The sequence below is a fragment of the Lingula anatina genome, chromosome 6, assembly GCF_051362555.1.
Source record: "Lingula anatina isolate TDL-2025a chromosome 6, LinAna3.0, whole genome shotgun sequence".
In the NCBI taxonomy this organism is placed as follows: domain Eukaryota; kingdom Metazoa; phylum Brachiopoda; class Lingulata; order Lingulida; family Lingulidae; genus Lingula; species Lingula anatina.
This window is the reverse complement of record NC_141772.1, coordinates 8,700,159-8,723,867: the sequence shown is the minus strand read 5'-3', so window position 1 is coordinate 8,723,867 and position 23,709 is coordinate 8,700,159. Positions and strand designations below refer to the sequence as shown.

At 35.8% G+C, this 23,709-nt stretch overlaps 3 protein-coding genes across 18 annotated transcripts in view; 1 reads left to right on the top strand and 2 right to left on the bottom strand.

Annotated features, from left to right (window-relative positions):
• Nucleotides 1-649: 649 nt before the first annotated feature.
• On the bottom strand, nt 650-6,933 carry LOC106167500 (uncharacterized). 2 transcript variants are annotated; one of them, XM_013546291.3, is made up of 3 exons: nt 6,778-6,933; nt 4,540-6,227; nt 650-3,355 (listed from the first exon to the last, which is right to left on the bottom strand). In XM_013546291.3, exons 2-3 carry the CDS (start codon nt 6,010-6,012, stop codon nt 2,720-2,722), a joined length of 2,109 nt encoding a protein of 702 aa, XP_013401745.2. In that variant the 5' UTR covers nt 6,013-6,227; nt 6,778-6,933; the 3' UTR covers nt 650-2,719. The 2 variants fall into 2 exon arrangements, with proteins under 2 accessions (XP_013401745.2, XP_013401746.2); XM_013546292.3 differs by having other exon boundaries at nt 4,540-6,218.
• A 16-nt stretch (nt 6,934-6,949) lies between these two features.
• On the top strand, nt 6,950-13,192 carry LOC106167501 (zinc finger CCHC-type and RNA-binding motif-containing protein 1). The gene is made up of 6 exons (XM_013546293.3): nt 6,950-7,174; nt 9,889-9,997; nt 10,166-10,273; nt 10,629-10,723; nt 11,242-11,332; nt 12,082-13,192. Exons 1-6 carry the CDS (start codon nt 7,062-7,064, stop codon nt 12,211-12,213), a joined length of 648 nt encoding a protein of 215 aa, XP_013401747.1. The 5' UTR covers nt 6,950-7,061; the 3' UTR covers nt 12,214-13,192.
• Nucleotides 13,193-13,271: 79 nt separating this feature from the next.
• LOC106167503 (uncharacterized) overlaps nt 13,272-23,709 on the bottom strand; it is a 53,576-nt gene continuing 43,138 nt past the window's right edge. For 14 of the 15 annotated variants that reach the window (XM_013546297.2, XM_087015492.1, XM_013546304.3 and 11 more), the window contains 4 exons: nt 19,914-20,066; nt 18,313-18,586; nt 17,707-17,857; nt 13,272-17,466 (listed from right to left, as the gene is read on the bottom strand). In XM_013546297.2, coding sequence (XP_013401751.2) covers nt 17,341-17,466; nt 17,707-17,857; nt 18,313-18,586; nt 19,914-20,066 — 704 coding nt within the window. In that variant the 3' untranslated portion in view covers nt 13,272-17,340. The remainder of the gene's footprint in view (nt 17,467-17,706; nt 17,858-18,312; nt 18,587-19,913; nt 20,067-23,709) is intronic. The other variant, XM_087015497.1, reaches the window with a different exon arrangement.

Sequence of the window (23,709 nt, the reverse complement as noted above, 5' to 3'; positions counted from 1 at the left end):
TTTGGGACACAAGTTTCATGTTCATTGGCAGTTTTCCATAGAGTGCTCATTAGAGGCGTACCCATTTTTAACAGAATGCTCTGGTTCAATTCAATATTAAGCAATTTTATCTCCTCCAGTTTCAGAAACTACTGTTAACTGACTTCTATTTTAGCACGCCTCTGATGTACACTGGAGGCATACCAACCCAGGCAGAACAATACTGGTCAAATTTGAAAATGATTTGAAAGGGCATGGATTTTTCTTGCTGCATCTGCGGCATGAAATTAATTATTTGTGCCAAAACGGCAGAGCAGTTGAAGATGTGTGTGTCTGAAGTACATAATCTTTTTGACTGGAGGATGGTTTCCAGTACTCTCCAGTGGTACCTTTTATTATTCTGTCGTGTAATTGCTGGATACATGAGGAGGACAATGTTGCATTTGTTCCAGAATGTAATTGTTAAAATCATATTGAAATATTTATGTACTGTATTTGATTTCCTCAAAATTATCTATGAAGAAGAAACTTAGATGGCAGTGTTTCACAAGAGCACTGAAAAAAGTATAAAATTGAGATATATGAAAAAGAAATGAAATGCAAACACTGGTACTTGGTTTGTTTTATAACAGGAGGTGTCATCAAGATAAGCTGTAAGTAAAAATTCCTATTGAATTAGATTTTGTTTTTGAATTTTATTTGACATATAAAATTAAATGTACATAATTTTTTCTCATAGAAGAAATGTAGCCTTTTTACTAAGTTTGTGCAAAATCTTGTACGTCATGCCTTCAGCATATTAACCCCTGTCGAATATGCTGACAGCATGTAAAATAACGTCACAAAATACTACACTTATTTAGGCTTGCTTGGCCTTAAGCCTTTAAGTTTCAACAACGATAATAATAATAATAAATCAAAATTAAAACAAAAAGGTAACGGCATACAAATTGACTTTGTAAAAACCACTTGATCTGTTAACAATCGATCTAGTGCAAATATCTTCAACATCTTTATAACACACCATGTTATTATACTGCCTCTAACTGGTGTCCTGCCAAAGAGCAATAGAATCTAGTCCATCCTTATTTGTGCAATAAGCTAACCTATATAATGTGTCTACTGAATATCTTTCAACACCCTTGCTACAAAAATAACATGACATCATAAGTTCATTTGAACATCCGTTGCATATAATATACAATGGAATCCATTTTAAGGCATGCCTGAAGATCTTTCAATTCAGTGTCATTTTTGTAATCAGATCTTCGTCACAATTGCACTGATTAACATCGCCAATTGTTCTGTCACCACTTAACCAATATGAAACCATTGACAGTCCAAACTTGCACTAAAAATTAATTTTAAAGTCCAAATTTATATTATTCTAAAAGGAAGCTTAATTTGGACGCTTTCAACAAGTGAATATTATATATTCAATACAGGTATTGCCTTGGAGGCTGTATCCCTTTGTGCCCCCCCCCCTCCCCAGTTGCTCCCCTGCCTTCATGCTACCCGTCATCCTTGCTACGCCGCACCATTACTCCTCTACATTCTTACTCCCATTGAGCAAATGTGACATAAAACAATCCTCTAATACAAAAAGTTAGAGAAAATACTGGGAACCAAAAGGTAATTATATTTTTAATCCTCATTCAAAAATGATGAGGGGAGAGTAAGGGCGCATGGGCATATGAATGTAGGGTTATGAAAAGAAAACCCATCCTTGAACTGAGGACAATTTCTGTTGGAAGAACTAGAAGTGTGGTAATTTTTGTCTATGGCAAAAGGCAGAGACCTAAATTTGGTCAACATGACATAAAATCTGCAATAACATAGACAATTTCCAAACATTTTTCAAAGCTTTTTGAGTAAAGAAATAAATGCTAGACTTACAAAGCCTGGTCTTCTCAAGATTTGTGCCAAGCCAACCATACTTATTAAAATTATCACTGACCAAAAAGTTTAATAAATTAACCTACATTAATATTTGAGTCAATAAATAAAGAAAAAAGCTTTAATGGAGCAGAACTACTTGTTCGACAATAGAATTCTTTACGAGTTATGCAAAGATTGGAGTTGAGCAATGTTCACAGAAGTTTCAGATTATACAACAGAATGATACCGTAATGCCTGGATCTTTTTAATGGGAAAAAAAGATCAATCTTTCAGATAAATAATTTTGAAATGATTAAAAATTAAAATTCTACTTGTCTTGGTATTTTACTGTATAGAATAGAACCACTGGGTAGCATGCTTTTCAATTTTGTTGCTATCATTCAATATAGGGAATGTTTTAATTTCAAGAATTTTGTGACTTAAAAAAAAAATTGTGAAAATCGATTTTCCCCATTGAAGAGATCCAGTCCTAACCCCATTTACACAGCTCCCAGGCATGCTGTGCCTGCTCTGACTGTAACTCCAGTTACACAGCACCCAGGCATGCAGTGCCTGCTCTGACTGTAACTCCAGTTACACAGCACCCAGGCATGCAGTGCCTACTCTGACTGTAACTCCAGTTACGCAATGCCCAGGCATGCAGTGCCTACTCTGACTGTAACTCCAGTTACACAGCACCCAGGCATGCTGCGCCTGCTCTGACTGTAACTCCAGTTACACAGCACCCAGGCATGCAGTGACTGCTCTAACTGTAACTCCAGTTACACAGCGCCCAGGCATGCATTGCCTGCTCTGAATGCCTACTCTGACTATCCAACTTGTGTGGGTCTTATCTTCTACCTCACTTTCCACTCCAGCCCAGCTCGTTTAAAGCCCCTCGAAAGGCTTCGTTTAACTTTCCAGGTGCTTGTTCCAACAATCTGATAGGCAGCACTATACCATGGTATCCCATGTTACGCAAATATTGCAACTTCATCTGCTCCCATCCATTGAGTTGCGATCGGTTAATCAAGAAATGCCTGTAATGGAGAGGCCTCACCGCTATCCGTCTCCAAACAACAGAGGAAGAGGACGGGTGCTCTCTCCTCAGTCGTCCATTTTTGTCTACCAGTGGCGGCACTTGCTTCATGTCTATCAAGTTCCCCTTGCAATTCAGACACATTTCCAAAATGACAGTGCGCATGGAGGGCACGGGAAGTGTCCTAATCTTCTCCTTGCCTACAGTGCCCTCTAAGACATGCAAGAGAAACTTGAAGTCCGTTCTATGGTACATAGTTTTTGTATAATTGACTGCATATTGCACTGCTGGCAGTTTGAATATGCTTGTTGGTATTCTCGCAATGTAATGATCCAAGAAGCCAATGGTCTCAATAGCCCCATAGATTTCCAACAGTTGCATGGCATTCCATATTGACCTCTTAGTTAAAGTCAGGAACTCAGCCTGCAAAACCTTCTCCGTGTCTGGGTCAAACAGCACCTGTATGGAAGTTACAAACAATTTGCTTCAGAAAATTTAAGTAGGTAAACTGCAAGTGGGAAATACACAACGATATCAAGTTAATATTAGGTTTTCCTATATGACTGGTACTGCTCTTGACTGCCCTTAACTCTGTCTCCATAGAAAAGACAATGCTTACTATTTAAAAATTCTAAGTCTAAAATATTAGCAATGTCTATACTGTTATAAAACAGAAACAAGACAGCAAAGCTGTTTAATGTACAGACATAAAGCAGTTCTAAATAAACAAACTAATTATTGTGTAAGTTTTTTGGTAAATTTTGATGCAATATTACATGCTTAATAGCATGATCGCCTTCAAAGTAACATCAGTATTCAAAATAACTTACTGGCATATGGCTTCAGGCCCATGGACGGGAATTCAAAGCCATACATAGAAGACACTAATGTTTTACAGACTTTACAAAAGGCATCGGACTGTTCGACATGCTTGACAAATTTTGTCTCGGTAATAAACAACTTCTTGTGCAAATAGTTTTTTTCCAATTTTTTTTAAATTTAATTATTTTTTCAAAGTGTATGAAATGTAGCTACATTGTCTATGATTGAAAACAATTATAATAAATACACCTGAAAACATAAAAAGAAAATATTGTGGTATTTCTATAATTTTGCTTCAGTCTGAGGGCTTTTGTTTTGGTCTGACAAATTTTCAAGTTTGTCAGACAAGGACAAGGGCTTCAGGCACATGATGATTCAAAGCCACAATTTGGAAGAGCCAACTGGTCATTACTGATGAAAAATTGGTGAAGAAAAATTAAATAACTTCTAAGAAAAATACCTTAATAAAAGCTCCTATTTGAACTGGCTGACGTGTATTTTTGTGCCATAATTCACTTGATAAGCAAGTTTGTGAAAAATACCAGTAACTCATGTAGTCTTTCCAAATATTGCATTGAAAAGTCCATGGTGACAACAACAGAATCTGATGCAGGTGGCAGCTTTTATGTACAGATAATATATGTGTCTGCACATAACATTTCATTTAACTGGACTGCAACTAATCTATTTTAGGTCAGAGCATCTTCTTTGACTAGACTAATTTATTTGCCAAGAGTGTATTAATATGTCGCTAAAGGGGGAGGGGATACTTTAAAATGACAAAGCACTAATTTAAAACTAAAATAATAAAAGGTCAATACCTCCAACAAGCTCTCCGATATCTCATGACTGCCTAAAGCAAATGAGCCCTTAATCAGTTTCAGCAGCTCACTTCCACTTTTTCTTGGCTTCAAGATACATATAAACCTCGGGTCCTGTACCAACTTTGTGATTTTTTTGACACAATGCACATCTGGGATACAGCCAGACCGCATACTGGCATTCAACATTGGATTCAGCAGCTTTCTGGTCAAGTGGGCTACTCTTTGTGAGTCATGAAAGGCTTCTTCCGCTTTCTTGAGTAGAGGTAGGCAGAGGTAATTTTGCCTGGACACTGCAGAACTTAAAATGACTAATTCCACTGTGGTCATTGCCTGACACTGTATGTACAAGGAAATAGTGGACATCAGACTGACCACCAGCTTAGAGTGCTGCTCCATGTTGGTACGTTGTGCAAACAAAGCGTCCAAAAAATTGCATGTCAAACTCACATCCAAATACTTACTGGCCCTAGCAAGTGTCTGGATATGCTTCAGTATGTCACTCAAGACAGAAAAGTTTAAAACCCTCTCTGCCATCACATTTGCCCTCAAAAATAAGTTCAGGTTATAGTTAGGCCATGGTTCATCTCCCTGTTGAAAAAGATCTTTCTCTACAATGGCCAATAAGGAGGCACTCAAGTCAATCAGCTCATCAGCTACAAATCCATTCAATGAGTACTTGCTGAGGCAAAGAACATCTATTGTACCACACAAGAGATCAATTTCCACTGGCGTCAGGTTCAAGGAATTATCGGCCTTTATTAGACTTTTTAAAAAATGCACTATCTCCTTTGTCATCACTTCGTAACTGCAGTCATGGACCATCGATAATAAAAGCCACTCCTTGGCATGACGCAAACGATCTGCTACAGTCCATCGACGCCACAAAGGGCTCATCCAATACTGCAGTTTGTCAAAAAATGGATGGAAGGTGCTGCTGATATACTGGCCAACGTACAAAATATCATTCACCTCACATGAAGAGGAGCTACCTATAAATTCTTCAGAAATTTGAAAATTGAGAATGTTTTTCAATTCAACTTCATATAACTGGTCTTGCTGCAACTTGGCTTTTTCACTAATGGACTGCTGGTACATGGCAGTGCAAGCAAACATATATTGCATCACATTTTTCCTGTCCACATTTCCAGCTTGCTGAAACTCTTTATATTCTTTTTCGACTAATCTAGTTGAAGAAGCAGACAAGTGCTGCCGAAACCTGTCAGGCAATTTCTGCAAGTGAAACCTTTTCTTAGGTGGAATAACTTCACCTCCTCGGCTTGCATAGTCACTTACATAACTGTCCTTGGGGTCAGCGTTGTATTGTATGTACCGATCTTCACTTTGTCGTGTTAGTCCCAAACAGTCGCCCAATAGAATACTGCCATTTGAGCTGCAATTTCTACTGTAGATGGCACTGCACTTTGGCTTCAGGCTGAGAAGGGTGGTTTTCACTACATGCTTCAAGGCCATAGTACCACGTATGATCTCTCACTTTCTCTGCATCTATATTGTAAATTCTCAGTTGTGACTAGAACTTCACTACTAAGTCCCAACTTGGTTGTATGCCTGACATCAAGGGCACTTCAGTAACTACCTTTCTACTACTGTCCTCTTTTTTTCTCAGCAGCATTGTCTCTTCTTGCTGATTAAACAGGTCTCTTGAAGATAAAATTTGCCTTGATTTCCTAAAATGTATATATTTTATAAATGAATCAACAATTACAGTATAAAGGTTTTAATTCCATTTATATTATGGCATATACATGTACAGTACTAGTACATGTACAGTAAAGCAAGGCTTATAAACCAATAAACAATGATACCAACTATTGTATGTATTGTAAGTTGAAGACAATGGAATTCTCTCTGTCCCTTTCCCTTGTTTATTTGTTAACCATTATTTTCTATAAAAATTAAATCTTATAATTCATGTAGTAATGATACTCGATCGTTCCTTTATAAATACAGTAAACAGGCGTTTGTAAGTAAGATAACAACAAATAACGAACGGGGAGAAGAAGCTTAAATGCTTTCTTGTCAAGTTAGATTACCTTTCCTTTGAACAAATTCTGTTTTAGTAACGTGTATTGTGCACGACTACCTCATGCCATAGATCGTTAAACAACTAGTGAATTTAGTATTGGCATTAATTGTAATTCACCCCCCCCCCTCCCCCCTGCCCATTCAGAGTGCAACTTAGTGCTTTCTTTGGCGTTGTTGTCAGTTTCTTGTTACCTTCAATATACTTCAACTTTTCTGCACGGAAAATCAATTCGTTCACATCATTCCGATACGATCATTTATCTAGGCATGTGATCTCTTTTCATTACTATTACATGTGCCCAATGCACCGGCCATGTGCATTGCTAAGGGAAGAGAATTAACATTCGATTTCTATTGGTCGAAATTATGTTGTCTCCAAACATCTCGCGAGAAGAAACATGGAGGACCGAAGTTGTCATGAAAATAAAATTATTTCCATTTTTTCGTTTATTCCGTAAACTCTTCACAATTTAACGATGAGTGGGGGCTTAGCGCCAAGCAAGAGCACAGTTTATGCATCCAATCTGCCTTTCTCCTTGACGAATAACGACATTCACAAGATATTCGAGAAATACGGACAAGTGGTGAAGTACGTTGTCCCCCTTACGCGATATAGGCTCCTTTCACATCGTGCAGTATACAGTCTGTACCGGTCCATTTTGAGAAAATATCTGGCCAATACTTAAGAAAAAAACCACCTCTGGTCTATGGATTAAGCCCCGAACTCAACACGGCCAATTATTATAATTCCGCCCAAACAAGAAGCGTAAATCAGTAATTAAATGAAGCGTATATTACATGTTAGGTTTTCTGAGTCTCTGTTGCATCGCACAAGTTTACCACCTGATGTTGAAAGGGTTATAAACTTACCCTATCACTTCATTTACTTTTGTTCTTTGTGCATTATGTTGTAATAATATTACTAATTAAGCAACCACTAATGAAGCTGACATGCTAAATGTATAGTATAGAAGTAGAAATGATAATTTCAATAAATGATGAAGAAGTAATTGTACCACCAGCGTAGGCGCTGGCGGTACACATGGTTTTAGTCCCGACCCGTATGTTCCGCCGGCTCCGCCGGCTCCTGCGGCTCCGCCGCCAAGTCACCGTTACCGCTTCTCCTCCTAGACGGTAAGGGCCTCCATACCCATCTCTTGGAATTAGGTCACCTATAATCTCAACTCGTTCCACGTAAAATTTTGGGCTTTGTCGGTATTGGGGTCTAGGTGTGGCACTCATTGCAATGCACCCTTGTCCAAAAATGGCAAAATTAAATGCTAATTATCTCCCCTACAGAAGGATTTATGGGAAAAATTTCTACAGACAGCTTTCCAAAAGTCATATGTGTAGATTTCAAATATGCCCTTGGATTTGACCTTTGACCTTTATTTTAAGGTCAAACGGGCCAAAATTTTCAAAAAAACAAAATTTTTGCCGAAAAAAAAATTATTTGCGGTCTTATTCAGACACCACACAGACTTAACTAATAATATTAATGGAAAGTGTTACCCTTCAGGTCATCTTTCATCTCCGTGAATTTGGGGTCAATCGGTGCATTTTCACGGGAGTAGCGGCCATAAGATATCGAAACTGAAAACTGTCTCTAATTCGGGAACCGTTAATGCTAGACACCCATTCTTTTTTGCATTTTGTAGAGCATGTAAAGCCCAACACTGAAGGTGGTCTCCGTTTTTTTGTATTCCATATGGTTTTCGAGTTACGCTGTATCAAAAAGTACATATTGGTGGTGAAAGCAAAATGTGCAGTACGGTAATGGATAATAAATTTTGAACTCCGGAAAAATAAAACATAAGGCTTGGCAAAGCAGACAACTTGTGGTCAAAAATGACATTATTTCATCAAATTTGAACATCTGGAACTTCAGAGCACCTCCCATTTCAAGAATTTTGACCAAAATGACCTTTTCTTTATTTTAATTATTTTTTTTGTAGGAAATTTATGGCACATTATGGTAACTCCGAAATTATAACATTTAGTCCCTTATATCTCCAAAACTGGCAGAGATAGGTCCATAGTTACTATTGAACTTGAATAGGAAGTCATACACTGGCAATCTAAATGTGACCTTAAAATTGACCTTTGACCTACTTTTCACCATGAACTGAACTTTGCAAATTTTGCTTCCTTTTTATCTCCAAAACTGGCAGAGATAGGTCCATAGTTTCTATTGAACTTGAATAGGAAGTCATATACTGGCAATCTAAATGTGACCTTAAAATTGACCTTTGACCTACTTTTCACCATGAACTGAACTTTGCAAATTTTGCTTCCCTTTTATCTCCAAAACTGGCAGAGATAGGTCCATAGTTACTATTGAAGTTGAATAGGAAGTCATATACTGGCAATGTAAATGTGACCTTAAAATCGACCTTTGACCTACTTTTCACCATGAACTGAACTTTGCAAATTTTGCTTCCTTTTATCTCCAAAACTGGCAGAGATAGGTCCATAGTTTCTATTGAACTTGAATAGGAAGTCATATACTGGCAATCTAAATGTGACCTTAAAATTGACCTTTGACCTACTTTTCACCATGAACTGAACTTTGCAAATTTTGCTTCCTTTTTATCTCCAAAACTGGCAGAGATAGGTCCATAGTTTCTATTGAACTTGAATAGGAAGTCATATACTGGCAATCTAAATGTGACCTTTAAATTGACCTTTGACCTACTTTTCACCATGAACTGAATTTTGCATAGTTTGCTTCCCCTTTATCTCCAAAACTGGCAGAGATAGGTCCATAGTTACTATTGAACGTGAATAGGAAGTTATATACTGGCAATCTAAGTGTGACCTTGAAATTGACCTTTGACCTACTTATTATCATGAACTGAACTCTGCTAATATCTTTCTCTTTTAACTCCAAACCTGGCAGAGATAGGCCCATAGTTACTATTGAAGTTGAATAGGAAGTCATATACTGGCAATTTACTGTGACCTTGGAATTGACCTTTGACCTACCTTGCGATGAACTTTGATTGTACCATTTTTAGTAATATATATATTTTTTGCATATTTTGAAAATTCTTGTTGATTGCATTTTTACAGCTTGTCAAGCACAAGACTGGTGGCTGTGTTCCTTATTTTGTATATGTGGGGGTCTATATGAATGCGCTTGCTCCAGCTGGTGGTACAATATTCGGAGGCGGTATCGCCTCTCTGATCCTCTAGTTTACAATTAAAATTTCATGGAATTGATTTACATTTGGATTTTGCAGTAATACATTGCAACATATATAAATTGGGCACTTAAAAGTAACGTGTTGCAAAAACTTTCAGGGTCACCATTCTGAAAGACCGTGACAGAAAAAGTAAAGGTGTGGCCTTTGTACTTTACCTGGATAGGGATGCAGCTCACAGAGCAGTGAGGGCATTGAACAATACACAGGTAAATCTGCAAATATGTATGTGTGTTTTTATGTGTCTGTGTTTGTTTGCCTATAATCAAATCAGTTTTGCCTTGATAGAGACAATGAACAGGAAGAAAAAACAGATGAAAGCATACCACCTTCCATGAACTTAAGTAAAATATGTGTTTCGCCATTTGTGTTTTCAGATGTTTGGAAGAAATCTGAAGTGCAGTATAGCCAAAGACAATGGAAGAGCTTCTGATTTCATTCGCAGGAGAGATTATCCAGACAAATCCAAATGCTATGAGTGTGGGGTAAATATAATTATATAATTATGTAATTCTCATGTAATGAATTTATGTCAAAATTGTCTTCAGAATTCATCAGGCTTGTATTACTTTTAAATTAGCTAGAATACAGGATAAAGATATATTTTCCAAATGGCTTGCCAGCCTCTAGTTGGTTAAAAGTTCTCAGTTTGGAAATTTTAACTTCCTAACACATATTACACTACACAAGATTGAAAAGAATCTCAGAAATGTAAGCTTTTATTTGTAAAGCATTTATAACTGACCATTTTGTTACCAAGCATCACATTTACCTATTGAAAAAGGGATGCGGTAATTAATCTTATTATTTTTTATGTATTTATTTTTTTCTATTGATAAGGAGCCTGGGCACCTCAGCTATAATTGCCCAAAGAATCTGCTGGGAGAGAGGGAGCCACCCAAAAAGAAAGAAAAGAAGAAGAAAAGAAAAGCAGAGTATGATTTTCAATCACATTAACCTTGACTCTTATGATCACAGTGTGGTAATCATTCCTGTGTACATAAAGAAAGTTGACTGTATAGCTTACAAGTATTAGATGATTTTGTAAACGTAATGCAAGCAAGATCATGATCATATTGTAAAGGCAAAAAACTACTTTAAGAAAATGCCAGAACTTCATTTATGGAAGAAAAAAATTATTATTATATATTTATTATAGCTAGATTTGATCAGTGATTTTACTCTCATCTAGAATTTTTATTAACATATGTGAGGAAATGTAGTAAGTATGATAACTGTGGCCATTTAATGAGTTGTTATTTGTAGTTACATGAAATATTGGAAAAATTCCAATCAGCATGCAAACCAATAGTAGTATTAACTGTATTACTGTAACCTTGATAATATGTGTTTAGCATTTATTAAATCAAAATTATGGTTCATGCTTAGGACTTACTGTGTAATGCTTAAATCTTCAGTAAAGGACTGATTGCATTCAATTTTATGTGTATAGGGACAATGAAGAATGGGATGAGGAGGAGGATGAAGATGATGCTGTCCCTAGCCTTAAAGAAGACAGTTTGTCTGCGGCAATTAAATTCCAGGTAAGATCTTATGTTTCAATTGAAAAATTGGCCACAAAGGCAAAGTTCACAACTAGGGATCACCCCACGAGCACAGACCTCTGCCAAAAATACAATAAAAATACTTATAAAACCTTTTTAGACCCGAATTCAGTTGAAATTATAAAACCTTTTAAGACCGGAATTCAGTTGAAATTGAATTTAATCACTTCTTTCTCTTCTGAATGTCTATCCTAAAAATTTCAGTAGACATATTTTTGGAGAAATGTGAAATCTTTTGCACTAACAAACAGACAAATTAATGCCTAGAAAAGCATAACCTCCTGCATCATTTAAGATGAAACTCTTTTATATTCTCTTGATAAAACACAGTAACTGTTGGGTCTCTTTTTAATGTAAAAAGTAGTAGGGTATGTAAGTGTAGTAAGGAAAACACATAAAGATGATCTATCTGCCCTGTACTGGGTATTTTATGAGATTGAAATAAAATTTTATATCATTTGTCTCATAATTTCAATTAATTTAGACATAAAGAATTATCTAAATTGATGTCTTATGAAGATGACAATACAGGAAGTTTAAATGTATGCATACTTTAAGATATATGCACTATTAGGAGAAGAATTTAGAAGAATTTAGAGAATTTGGAAAGAGAAGTGTGATATGACATGTAGCAGGATCAATAAAACAGACACAAATAAAAACATCTAAAAATGCAGATAAAATGTGAAATTTCATGTTGGTCAATCAAGGTCATTTGGTCGTTTCAGCAAGAGAAGATGGAGGCAGAGTACCAGTACAGGCTGAGTGTTGGGGCCTCTCTGGGGGGCAGTGGGGAGACCAAGAAAAAGAAATACAAAAAAGATGCCTACTTCAGTGACGAGGAGGAGCTTAGTGATTGATGTGGGATCATCTTGAGAGTGAAAAAATATTTTAAAAATTGTTCTTCTTCAAGGAGGATTAATTTTAATGGAGAGTAGGAGCCGAGAGAAAGGGACAACCCAAAGAAAGTCTATGAAAGACAGCAAATAGGGATTTTTTTCAGTGAGGAAGAGTAGTCCATTGGCTGACACTGGACCATCTTTAAACACTGAAGAAATCTACAGACTTGATACAGGTCTATGTCAACGCAAAATTAGTCGACTTCATTATTGAAGGGGACCTCAGCAACTGAAAAAAATATCTCAAGTGAAAAGACAGAAACCAAGTGAATAGAATGACCATTTAAGTAAATCGTATTCAAAAAGGAGTTTAGTTGTTCATGGTGGGAAGAATGGAGCCCAAGGAAATAGAGGGGAAAAAATGAAAGATGCCTGCTAAAAATTTGTAACCTATGAAATACAGACTGAGGGATTTATGATGGAAAAATAAAATGCTTTGAATGCTGGACACACTGCATTATGTCCCAGAGACATATAGGTGCAATGTTCTGCCCTCTTTTCCTGTACTTACCCATCTACATTAACAGCACTGTGAAGTTGTAGTAAAGTACAGAATTTTGTCTAGTCTTTGAAGTCTCACACTACACAGTCCAATTGCCTTCAAGATCAATTTGAGTACATTTATTATTTATATTGACTTATATTTACTTTTAATTAATGATGTAAAATATCATGGGTTTTACTAGCTGCTGCTTGTTTGGTCATAACAGTTATGACAGAGAAAATATACTTTTTGAACAGCCTTGAAGTAACCTGATCTTACAAGATATGGGGTGTGGGAAAGGGGCAGAATTTTTAGTGGTTGACACTACTTCTATAAAACTTGTCTTTGTCTCTGAAAGTTTACACCATACACCACAGGTGATACGTAAAGCATCAGAAGTGGACTAGTGAGAATCTAAAATAATTTTATTGAAATAAAATTATTTAAAAATTCTAATTGATTTGAAGACTTCTCTTAATTTAAAACTTTTCTTTACATTTTCTTTTAATACATCAGTGATTACGAAAACTTGACATCAACAGGATATGCAAAGCATTTTTATTGAACATAGTAATTCATTACAGGAGCTGCTTCAATAATATCTATATTGAAATTGTCTTCATAAGTTACTATTATAATTATATCAACATGTCCACTAGTTTTGTTATCTTGCTTGAAACCTTTTTCTTGAAAACATTCACACAAAAATGGAACTGTTAAAACTGCCAGCTACGACTTCCTAAACTAGGAGTAGTCTCCTAAAACTCGTGCAAATCTTTATTTACACATGAAGTGAGAAATAAAATGAATAAAAACTAGTTTGTTTTTATTCCAGATCGGATGCATTTGTTACAGAGGTGGAAATTATCAAGTTACATGCTAACCAAAAAGTCATCTTATTTAGTTTTTAAGATGGCGTTAATCGTATAAAGCAGCATTCTGACTAGCCCAATACAAATGTAACCCATCAAATATTTTCATCTAACATCAGTTGTCTGGCTATGCAAGTTGGAGCATTTACCAGTTATTAAAAGCCCCAAGGTGGGTTCAGTTATGATAGTAGTGAATCTGTGTTGTTACATTTAATAGGAATGAGGAGTTGATAACATCAGGAGGCTCACCCTATTGCTAACAACCAACATTTATATATAAATTATATAGGATGCCAGTCTTTTTCCTTTAATGCTTACAAGTAAAATGCAGACTAAAAAATATTGATAAAAATTGCCTCTATTGTCACCAAAGGCTGACAAGTTAAATAACACGTTCACAACATAAAAAATAGAATAATTAAGACTGATGATGATTATTTATTATAGGGACATTATGTAGCTCTGCCAGATTTTGAAGTGATGATCATAACTGTTTTAAGTGCTTGAAGCACACCGATTACTTCATATTGCAAGTAACAAACTATAAAGATGCTAAAGGACTGTTTAGACCTTTTAAAAGCCACAAAGAGAACAAATGATGAATGTAGCAGTTGGGCTGATCACTTTCTGTTCATGATTGTTAACACATCTTCAATATATTTATATAATACATAATATAACACCTTCACAGCAGTTTGGAATATTTCTTCACAACCTTTAACGTAAATTAAACCCACCATCAGATAATAACATATCCACAAAAAGAAAAAATTTAAATACCACAATGTAATATATACATAAATTTCAGGTTCTTTCATTGACACCCACCTCATAATATATATAGCAAATGAATAATGAGTGCTAATGTGGCAAGTTTGTTGCAATAAAAATGACTGGTCCAACGTGTAACGGAATGTAACAATTATTATTATTGTTTTTAATTCATTACTGTTATCAACTTTCAAAAATACATGGGTGCATGTATCACCTAGTACATAATCTCAGGATGCTCCTTGAAAAATTTCATTAAGAAACAATAAGAATTTAATAACTAAATATAATTGCTCTCTCTCTCTCTCTCTCTCTCTCTCTCTCTTTCTCTCTCTCTCTCTGTGTCTCAGAGAAACAAAATCGATATATTCTCTGCAAGATGAAGGTGCCTTTCTTGGTAACAAATTTTAATTTGTGACACCAAAAAAAAAAAATAAAAAAAATAAAATAATAATAATAATAAAATAAAAAAATAAAAAAACAATAATAAAAAAGTCACACAACAACTCTCTTTTCTACAATAAAATTAACTGCCACACATGAAAAAGTCTTCAAACAGTCAATCAGACATCCGCATATTATCAAAGGAATGCAATTACTCCCAACATGTTGTAAAAAAGCAGAACTGAAAGATTATCAATAATTGATAACCCGATTTATATATGACCATATTTGCCAGTCATGCACTTACTTAATTACATCAAAACTGACTAGTTTTCTCATGGACATCAGTTTTTTTCTAACAAAAAAAAAAAAAAAAAAAAAAAAAAAAAAAAAAAAAAAAAAACTGGCCCCATTTTCATAAAAAGTTGCCAATGGCTGACATTGAAAATTTTTAATGAAAGAAATTTCTGTGATTTTCTTCTCCAGATGTGTCCTTCACCAACTACATGCTACTTAACTGACCTTAATAATCATCAGCTAAAATATCCTTATCAACATAGGAACCCACAGTGCAGAATAAATTAGTTGTATTGGTAACTATAACTTACATTAAAGATGTTTCAAAAGAGGTCCTTTTCAGGTCCATCATAAATATCTACACCCTGCGTTTCAGAGCACAGACTGATTTATCTCACTAAAGACAAAGGATAAATGATAGAATGTGTTAGTTTTTAGTATTCTTAAACCCAGGGTGCTTTTGAATCCTTTCCTCTCCATCCCTGATCAAAAAAAAAAAAATCAGTCAAGCAAAAATTACAGGTACATAGCTCATACAGTAAATGTCACATCAAGTGGCATGACTAAGGGTGCATTCCCAGAGATTTAGATCGATCCAGAGATTTAAATTTAGATCAACCTAACTCCCTGGGTGTTCACGCTAAATTGCAGTCAGCCGAGTGTGCACCATAGTTAATTACCCCCTTACAGCTTTTAGTAGGCAGGACAGATGCTTAAGCCGGCTAAGCTGACAGTAATCTAGTGAGACTCCCCACAGGGATAGATCGATCTAATATCTATGGGAATGGGGTCTAACTGTTGCAATTAGATACTATACTGGTTCATTTTGAGAGGTTGACAAGAGAGTTGCCTCAACAGAGCCCCAGTACTAGATGCAGCCAATTAAGCATGCAGGAAGCAAACAGGGAGTAAAGCAGTGGCAGCCTCTGTAGAGTAATTACATGTTAAAATCAGCATACAGCACAGGTACAGCTGTATCAGCACATACACAAGGCATTTGCATTTTGTCTGTGTGAATATCTGTGAAATATGTTCATTTCCTGCAGCAGACGTCACTGGGTGGGTCTCTGATGGAAGACGTCATTTCTTCAACTGTGATGCTGGTGCTCAAAACTGAATTTGTCATCACTAGGAGCTTCTTCAATGTATGCCTTAAAACATCAATAAATTGCAATCCAGTGATCACCCACGTTCAAAACCATAACGTTTGAGGGTGTTGATAATCCAAAATATGTACCTCAGTGATTCGCAACCATTTGCTAATTACAGTACATTGTAAGATAAGGGTTCTTCCCATCAAATGCCAAGGTGGACACAACTCCATCAAAACTTTCATCTCACTGGAAATTTACATGAGTCTCTGCACCATTTCAACGAAATCTTATGCTGAACCACTCAAAGAGATCGCCAAGATATCAAACTGTCATGTCACAATGTGATCCTCATGTTGATTTCCAAATGCTATCTGGACTGCTACGTGTCGGTGATTTTACTTTATTTTGAAGTACATTTGAGTTCACTTGTTTTTAATTTTTTTCCCAAACTGATGTCCCTTTGAGATGGCTGTCAGCTGAGTATGTCACCCCTTCATTGTGAGAGAGATACTCAATGTCAGTCTGACATGCCGTAAGCTCGACTCTCACCTGGGTTTGTGATTACTATGCCAGTTCTGTACCCCAGTCTGCTGGGTGTGACATTGTGCTGATTGTGTTATATGTGCCACAATGTTGCTTCTGGCTGTCCGCATGCTATAGTCACCAGCTGATCCAGGATTTTGCTACAAGAGAGGAGGGGTGCGGGGTATGCGTAGATGAAAAAATGCACCCATCTCCCTTTAAAAAAAATATCCATTGCGATTCTATTCACACATTTCCCCCTAGTTTCTTTTACCTTAATGTATCCTCTAGTTCTCCCACAATGATTTCTGTTTTGTGGTGTATCCCATAATGCTAACAATTTTTCCATGATGCCAACAGTGTTCTATCCCATAATGCAAGATGTGCTGGTTATTTATAATATCCATCTGGTATTCAACACCATTATATTTCAGTATATATATATATATTAGCACCAATGTTCAGTGTTAAAGTTCCTGCCGATATGGCGTTGAACGATGATACACATAACATTTTAATCAGGTCAACAGCAACAACAATGACATTGCAGAAGCATGGCTGAACACTACAATGGCTGTGGGCGCCATTTATTTTTCATTCTGTGTATCATTTTGAGGTCCCTGGTTTGGGTTGATATAAAAACCATGGCACACAGTGTGCTTCATCATTTGGTGGGGAGAGTGTCCCCGTGTTTTTCTGATATGCTTCTGGACCTGATTTTTTCTCCAACTTTGACAAACTCTGGCTTGGCTTCTTCTTCTTCTATAATTTTGGTCTGTTTTTGTTCATACTGGAAAAATAGGTGTGAATTTTTTAATATGAAATTATCAAAATTAAATAGCTACAAAGCAAGAAATAATACTAAATTCTACAATCATAGATACAAACTTCAAAAATGCAATTTTATTATGAATACTCAATGAAAAATATTTTTCAATCAGTATCAGAGTTTATCATTGCCTATCTGCTCTTACAAATGAAGTACTTCTTTCTCCCTTTTTTTCCCTAAATTCCACCCAGAATCTTGTACCTCTTTCAATTTTTCTGCCTGTTTTTCCAGTTGAACCTCCAGGCTTGTCCTGTTTGCCTTCCTCTCAGCATCCCATTCCTTCACCCTCCTTGATTCACTTCTCTTTGACAGCTCGCGCTGTAGTTCTGGCTTTTTTAACACATCTACTCCTCTGTAAACAAATAAAATTCATTATCTTAAATGAAAATAATTACAGTAATTACTCAATCTTTTCAATGGGCAAAAATTATCAAAATTTCAGATACATAATTAAATAATATCACAAAGTTATATTTCAAAATAGCATTTGTGGTGCTTAAACTGCATAGAATAGAACTATAGAGTAGCCTGCTTTTTTAACTTTGTTATACTCAATAGGAATTTTCTAATTTGAAGAAAGTTTGAATTAAAAAATGTGGTATCTGTAAAATCCACATTTTTCCCCGTTGAAAAGCTTGAGTTATTACCGTATATTAAATTCTTTAGACTATTAATTTAATAAAATGAAAATAATATACAGAAGTAATGTTTCCCAAAACTGAGCACCACAAGACAATACCATCATATTTAATAAATTAAGCAAATGGCAATGTCCGAAATGACAACCAGTTGAATGCCATTACTTACCGTTTCGCATTCATCAGCAGCTCTCGGTGAAGCTCCATCCTATCCCTGGACTCTAGACATGGGTTTTTCAGCTTCCTAGGCTCTATGAGGCCAACAGGTTTCCCCGGCTCCGACACACTCCTGTGGTGTCTATCCATCTCATCCTTTTCTCGATCTTTGGACTTTTGATTAGAAGAGCCATTAGGCATGGGGAGAGTTTTTATTTGAAGTTCGTTAAATCCTAGAGCATCCTCGTCTTCATCGTTGTAATCTGGCTCTGGGACATCAGGTAGATCTGTGATGTGGAAGAAAAAATGTTAACTTATTGGTTATATAATAAATATTTAGTACCCACTTTAACAAACAAAGATTCTGCCATTGGTTAAAAATTTAAAATAAATAAATAAATTAAGCACAAGAGCAAACTATGTGCAACCTCCCTTAATATAGAAGTGCTCCAATACACAACAGCTGTATGATCGTCTAACAGTATGATCGACAAATCTGACACCGAATCTTCAACGAAGGTACAGAACTCATAAGGAAACAATGCATATGGCCTGCAGCATTTACCAATATAAATAGGGTGATAAGCAACATATTTGTTTCCAAACATTTCTGTAGATATGAATTTGAACATATAAATTTAATTTGATGCAGTTCAAGCAAAATGATTACATGCATTAAACATAACCAAAAACTTAAATCACTGATCAGACACAGGTATTAACAAAATAGCAAGGAAATGACATTTTTAAAAACTATATACAGTAACATGCAGAAAAAGAAAACAAGACTAAAATGAATTCAAACATGAAATCATTTCACCCGGGTGTCACAGCTCCAGTTATATTGTACAGTAATTTTCTATAATAGCTGTTACTGTCATGTTGACCCAGGGTGCAGGATATTAGCGCTTTTCAACTTATTGAACACTGAAGCGACTGTCACGAAAACTGCACTTACTCCAGCAAAATATCTAAGAAGTTAAAACATGCATACTCATATAAACTGAAAATAATTCAATGTTTAAGTTAATAAAGAGAAAGGAACAGACCTGTGAAACAAGTACTTTGTTTAATGTGGTTAGTTTTACGAATTTGAAATGAAAACCAAAACCTGTTACAGTAACTGAAAATGAAAAGAAATCAAAACCATGGAATTAAGAAAAAATTGGTTATACTAAGTATGTTATGTAAATGTAATAATACTGGTTAGCAAAATTATCATGACATTGGTTAATTATCTCTCTCTCTCTCTCTCTCTCTCTTATACAATAAAATCGGTTTGCATAGTAATGTTTTGTTAACTATAATGTGGCAAATTCTCTCTCTCTCTCAAATCTTCCATTCACTCCATATCTGTGTTGTATACATCACCATTACCTTGTACCATTAGTAAATAAAGAATATTCTAATATTCTTATAAGCTTCATATCCTTGGTTAATACTGAAGACAAAACAGCATGCCTGCAATATCTATGAGTTGCTACAATATATGAACTAAATCAAACCAGGGATAACAGAGAACATGCCCATGCCACTGACAGAGAATTAGTGCTGAAATGTTAGAAAAGACTCTCAGACATATCACATATGACACAGTCACGGCTGGGGATTTACCGTCGTCTGGGGTGACCGTTTTGGCCCACTCTTCATACGGTATCATCACAGGAACTCTGGGATACCCCTCTGGCTCGCTGGCATCACCGTTCTCGTCACTATCAACGTCATAGTCTGGCTCCAGACTTATACGCTTATAATAGTTCATCTCATCTGAAAGCAAGATGGCAAATATGCAGATCAAGCTCTAGGAGGCAATATAATTAATACCATGTGAAATCAGGCCAAAGCTATGAATTCTCCATTTCTCATGATAACGTTCTCGGCTCATAATGAATCAGTTTGTCAGGAAAAATGGCTCGTAATTAAGTGGAATTTATGAAGTTATGGTCACTGTACTTTTAATTATACAATATGAAAATGAAATGATATGTGATTGTATTGGAAAAAAAAAACAATATATATACTGTACCACAAAAGAATATTTCATAATCATAATGGAACAGGAAAGTGCCAATTTTAATGTTTCTCTTGCAATTAATGACAAATATGTAAATGTCAAAACACAATTTTTCATTTTGGTATTGCAGTTCATATTGAATGCCACTTTGAAAAGACACAGAAATAGTGAATATACACCAATTTTTCGGTTATAAATCACAACATAATTGCATTTCGCACAAAATATTACATGAACATGCAAAATGGCGACATGCATGTGACAAGATGCACACACATCAATCTGAAATCAAAAATATCTTCTACATAAAAATTCACTTAAAGCAATTCTCACTGAGTTCGTTTGGTCCTTTATCTGCAAATTAAAGTGAGGGTTTAGTCTAAGCACTGTCAACATAATGCCATGCTAGGTATCATTTGATTTATTTATTCTGTTAGCCTTTAAGGCAAAATGCATGGAATCTCTACGTTGCAATATCATATAAATTCTCTCAGAGCCTCTATAATAATAATAATATGCAAGCCATTCTGCCTGTAGAGGCTTAGCATGTGACATACACAAAGGGGCCAACCTGACTCGGCCAGCAAAAATGGTCCAGGAGTTGTGGAATAATACGCAATCCTTTGGAGAATGGTGAGATAAAATTCTGCCAATATTTTGTCAGGCCCATAGCCAGGAATTTCAAAAGGGTGTTTTTTTTTCCTTTTTTTTTTTCAGAAAAAAATGGACCTTTTACCATGAAACTTCTGTTTATCTAGATAAAATTTTACTCATAGGGGATCTTTTTCCAGCAAAAAAGGAGTTTTTTTTTAACCCTCTGAACCCCCTGGCTACGACCTGTTTGTAATATGCTGTCATAATGACACCTTATAAAAATGCCACAAAAATGATCCTCCAAGCATAGATAATGCCAAATCTCTTTTAACACGGAGATTTTATACCCTGTTCACACTACAGTTGCCAAAATGCGCATTTCTATAATTCGGATTTTTCGTAAGGAATCCAATTCGGTATTGCGTTCACACTCGCTAAGCGAATCCGAATCCCACGTTGAAAATTTCAGGTTTAACTTCCTGTTTTGAACACTCGCGCATGCGCCGCACAGGAAAGCTTAAAATATCAACAAAAATTTGTGACGACAAATGCAACTCAAAAGACATTCCAGCATTCCTGAGAAGTATAAGGTGGCAAAATAAGTTTGTTTCCTCATGTTGTAGTGAGTGGTGACCGCCAAATACGTTTGGTGCAATCGCTAAAGTAATAAACCAGCGTTCATAGATACCCGCACTTATCTGCACACATGCGCAGTAAGATCTGTACAGGTGTCGTTTCCGGTAAGTTATCCGGATCGCGCTTAGAAATCCACCTCGCTTGCAGGATTTTGAAAATGCGCATTTTCAAAATCCTCTTGCGTTCACACTACTGCATTTATTCGAATTGTGACCTAATTTGCAACTTATCCGGATAACTGAGCGTAGTGTGAACGGGGTATTAGATGACATTTCAAAGGGCTGAACCAAGTGGATTCTGCTCTAGATGTTGTGAACAGCATAAAATTATCTAGTTGTCTAGTTAATTGTCTGTCAGAGTTTAGCTAATATGAACGGAAATGACACACACACACACATACACACAGTTTATAATAACTTCTTTTACCAGCCCTACAGCCTCTAATACATGGTAAACAATCGGTTTCTCTTACCACAGTCCATACAACAAAGAACCCAGCTTTCTGACAGCCCTTTCAGTCGTAAAGTACAATTTCTCAAAGTGCTGACACAAGATAATGCTAGACATGCTAAGTAATAATTAAATTTACTGTCCTCATAGGCAGTGTGAGAGCTTATGTACGGTAATGGCTAGATCTTTTCAATGGGGAAAATTTTCAATCTTTCAGATACATAATTTGAGAGTCACTAAAAATTATATTCTGTGTAGCATTTTAGGTGCTTTTACTAGGCAGCACAGAACTATAGGATAGGCTGCTTTTATATTTGCTCAAGAGGCATGTTCTAATCTAAAGAATTTATGTAAAAATACAGTATCTGTAAAATTCACAATCCATTACCGTAATGCTCATCAATACTAAGGCAAGTGGTGAATTCTCCAGACAATGCATACTCAGGCAGTGATTTTTTACATGAAAAACTTATTCTAGTTATCAAAATGAAACTTTTGATTCATTCATTTAGATTGCCACCATGTGACATAAGTGACAGCTTAAATTCAGTTCATCTGAAGAGGACCTCAGTGATAAAGCTGAAACATTGTGACCTCCATTTTAAATGAAAGCTCTAGCACAAGATTTATAATAAGAATAATTCCATCTTTATCGTACATAATGATCTAGAACCTACTTAGGTCAATTAATCAAAATTCAAATATATTCGACTGAAGGCATATATAATTCTATACAGTAGCAGCTTCAGCAATAATCATTACTTCCTCTTTATCAACACTATTCAGATGTTTCTAGCCAACAGTTTCAGATAAGCACTGTAGCTTACCTTTACCATAACTCCTTACAATTTATCGAAATTCTAGATTTCATGCTGAAAATCCATCCAAGAGCAGCTGTTTCAGTGAACTCGGCAGCACTTACTCTGTGTTGTCTGTGAAAAAGGAATCCTTACTTACTGAAGACCTATAACAATGGTATATTTTCTGATAATCAATAGCATTACTTCTCAGATTGCCAGAAACATTAACAGCTGCACAGTGATTTGATCCTTTCTTCAGCTTCATAGTAAGACCAGGAGATGTGTACTTGAGAGATGTTTCCATTATTCAGGGCAGAGAATTGACCTTGTCATAAAATCAGAATAGCATTCTTTTAAAGGCCTTTTTCATATTGAGGGGTACACTTAACTTGACTGGTCCACTCTGACAATTCCTATGAAATTATGCGACAGAGGTTTTTACTCCCTTATACAATTTCCCAACAAGTTATTATTAATAATTTATTAACTGGCCATGTTAAGTATTTTAATATTATATCATAATATTGCTTTACTAACAATACAAAATGTCTTTTTGAAATTTCCTGTTTTATTTAAGAAGTTGAGAGGAATGTCCAAATCTAGCTCTTATGATGAAAACGAGCAAATTCCAAGAAATGTTCCACCAACATTTCACACAGCAGTGCCTTGTTACACAACCTGCATGGCTGTGCGGGTTTTTTTTTTCTTATTATTTTGCCTATGACTAACAAATAATCTAAGTGATCATTTCACCACAAATTTCTTCTCTTCTTCTGTTCTCAAGTGCTTTCTGGCAGCATTAATCATCTACTTTATCCATGGATGAAGACATAAGAATGCTTCTCAATGCTGTGCAAACATTACTCAAGCCTTTAAACAGAATATTAACCTTAAAACATCTCACCTTTTCTGCCAA

What these genes read in the sequence shown, in the direction of transcription:
- LOC106167500 (XM_013546291.3), bottom strand. Translation starts at nt 6,012, where the DNA reads ATGGCCTTGAAGCATGTAGTGAAAACCACCCTTCTCAGCCTGAAGCCA. An exon ending in TATCGGAGAGCTTGTTGGAG is followed by an intron (nt 3,356 to 4,539) that starts GTATTGACCTTT and finishes ACTTCCATACAG; the next exon opens with GTGCTGTTTGACCCAGACAC.
- LOC106167501 (XM_013546293.3), top strand. Translation starts at nt 7,062, where the DNA reads ATGAGTGGGGGCTTAGCGCCAAGCAAGAGCACAGTTTATGCATCCAAT. An exon ending in GGGCATTGAACAATACACAG is followed by an intron (nt 9,998 to 10,165) that starts GTAAATCTGCAA and finishes TTGTGTTTTCAG; the next exon opens with ATGTTTGGAAGAAATCTGAA. An exon ending in CCAAATGCTATGAGTGTGGG is followed by an intron (nt 10,274 to 10,628) that starts GTAAATATAATT and finishes TCTATTGATAAG; the next exon opens with GAGCCTGGGCACCTCAGCTA.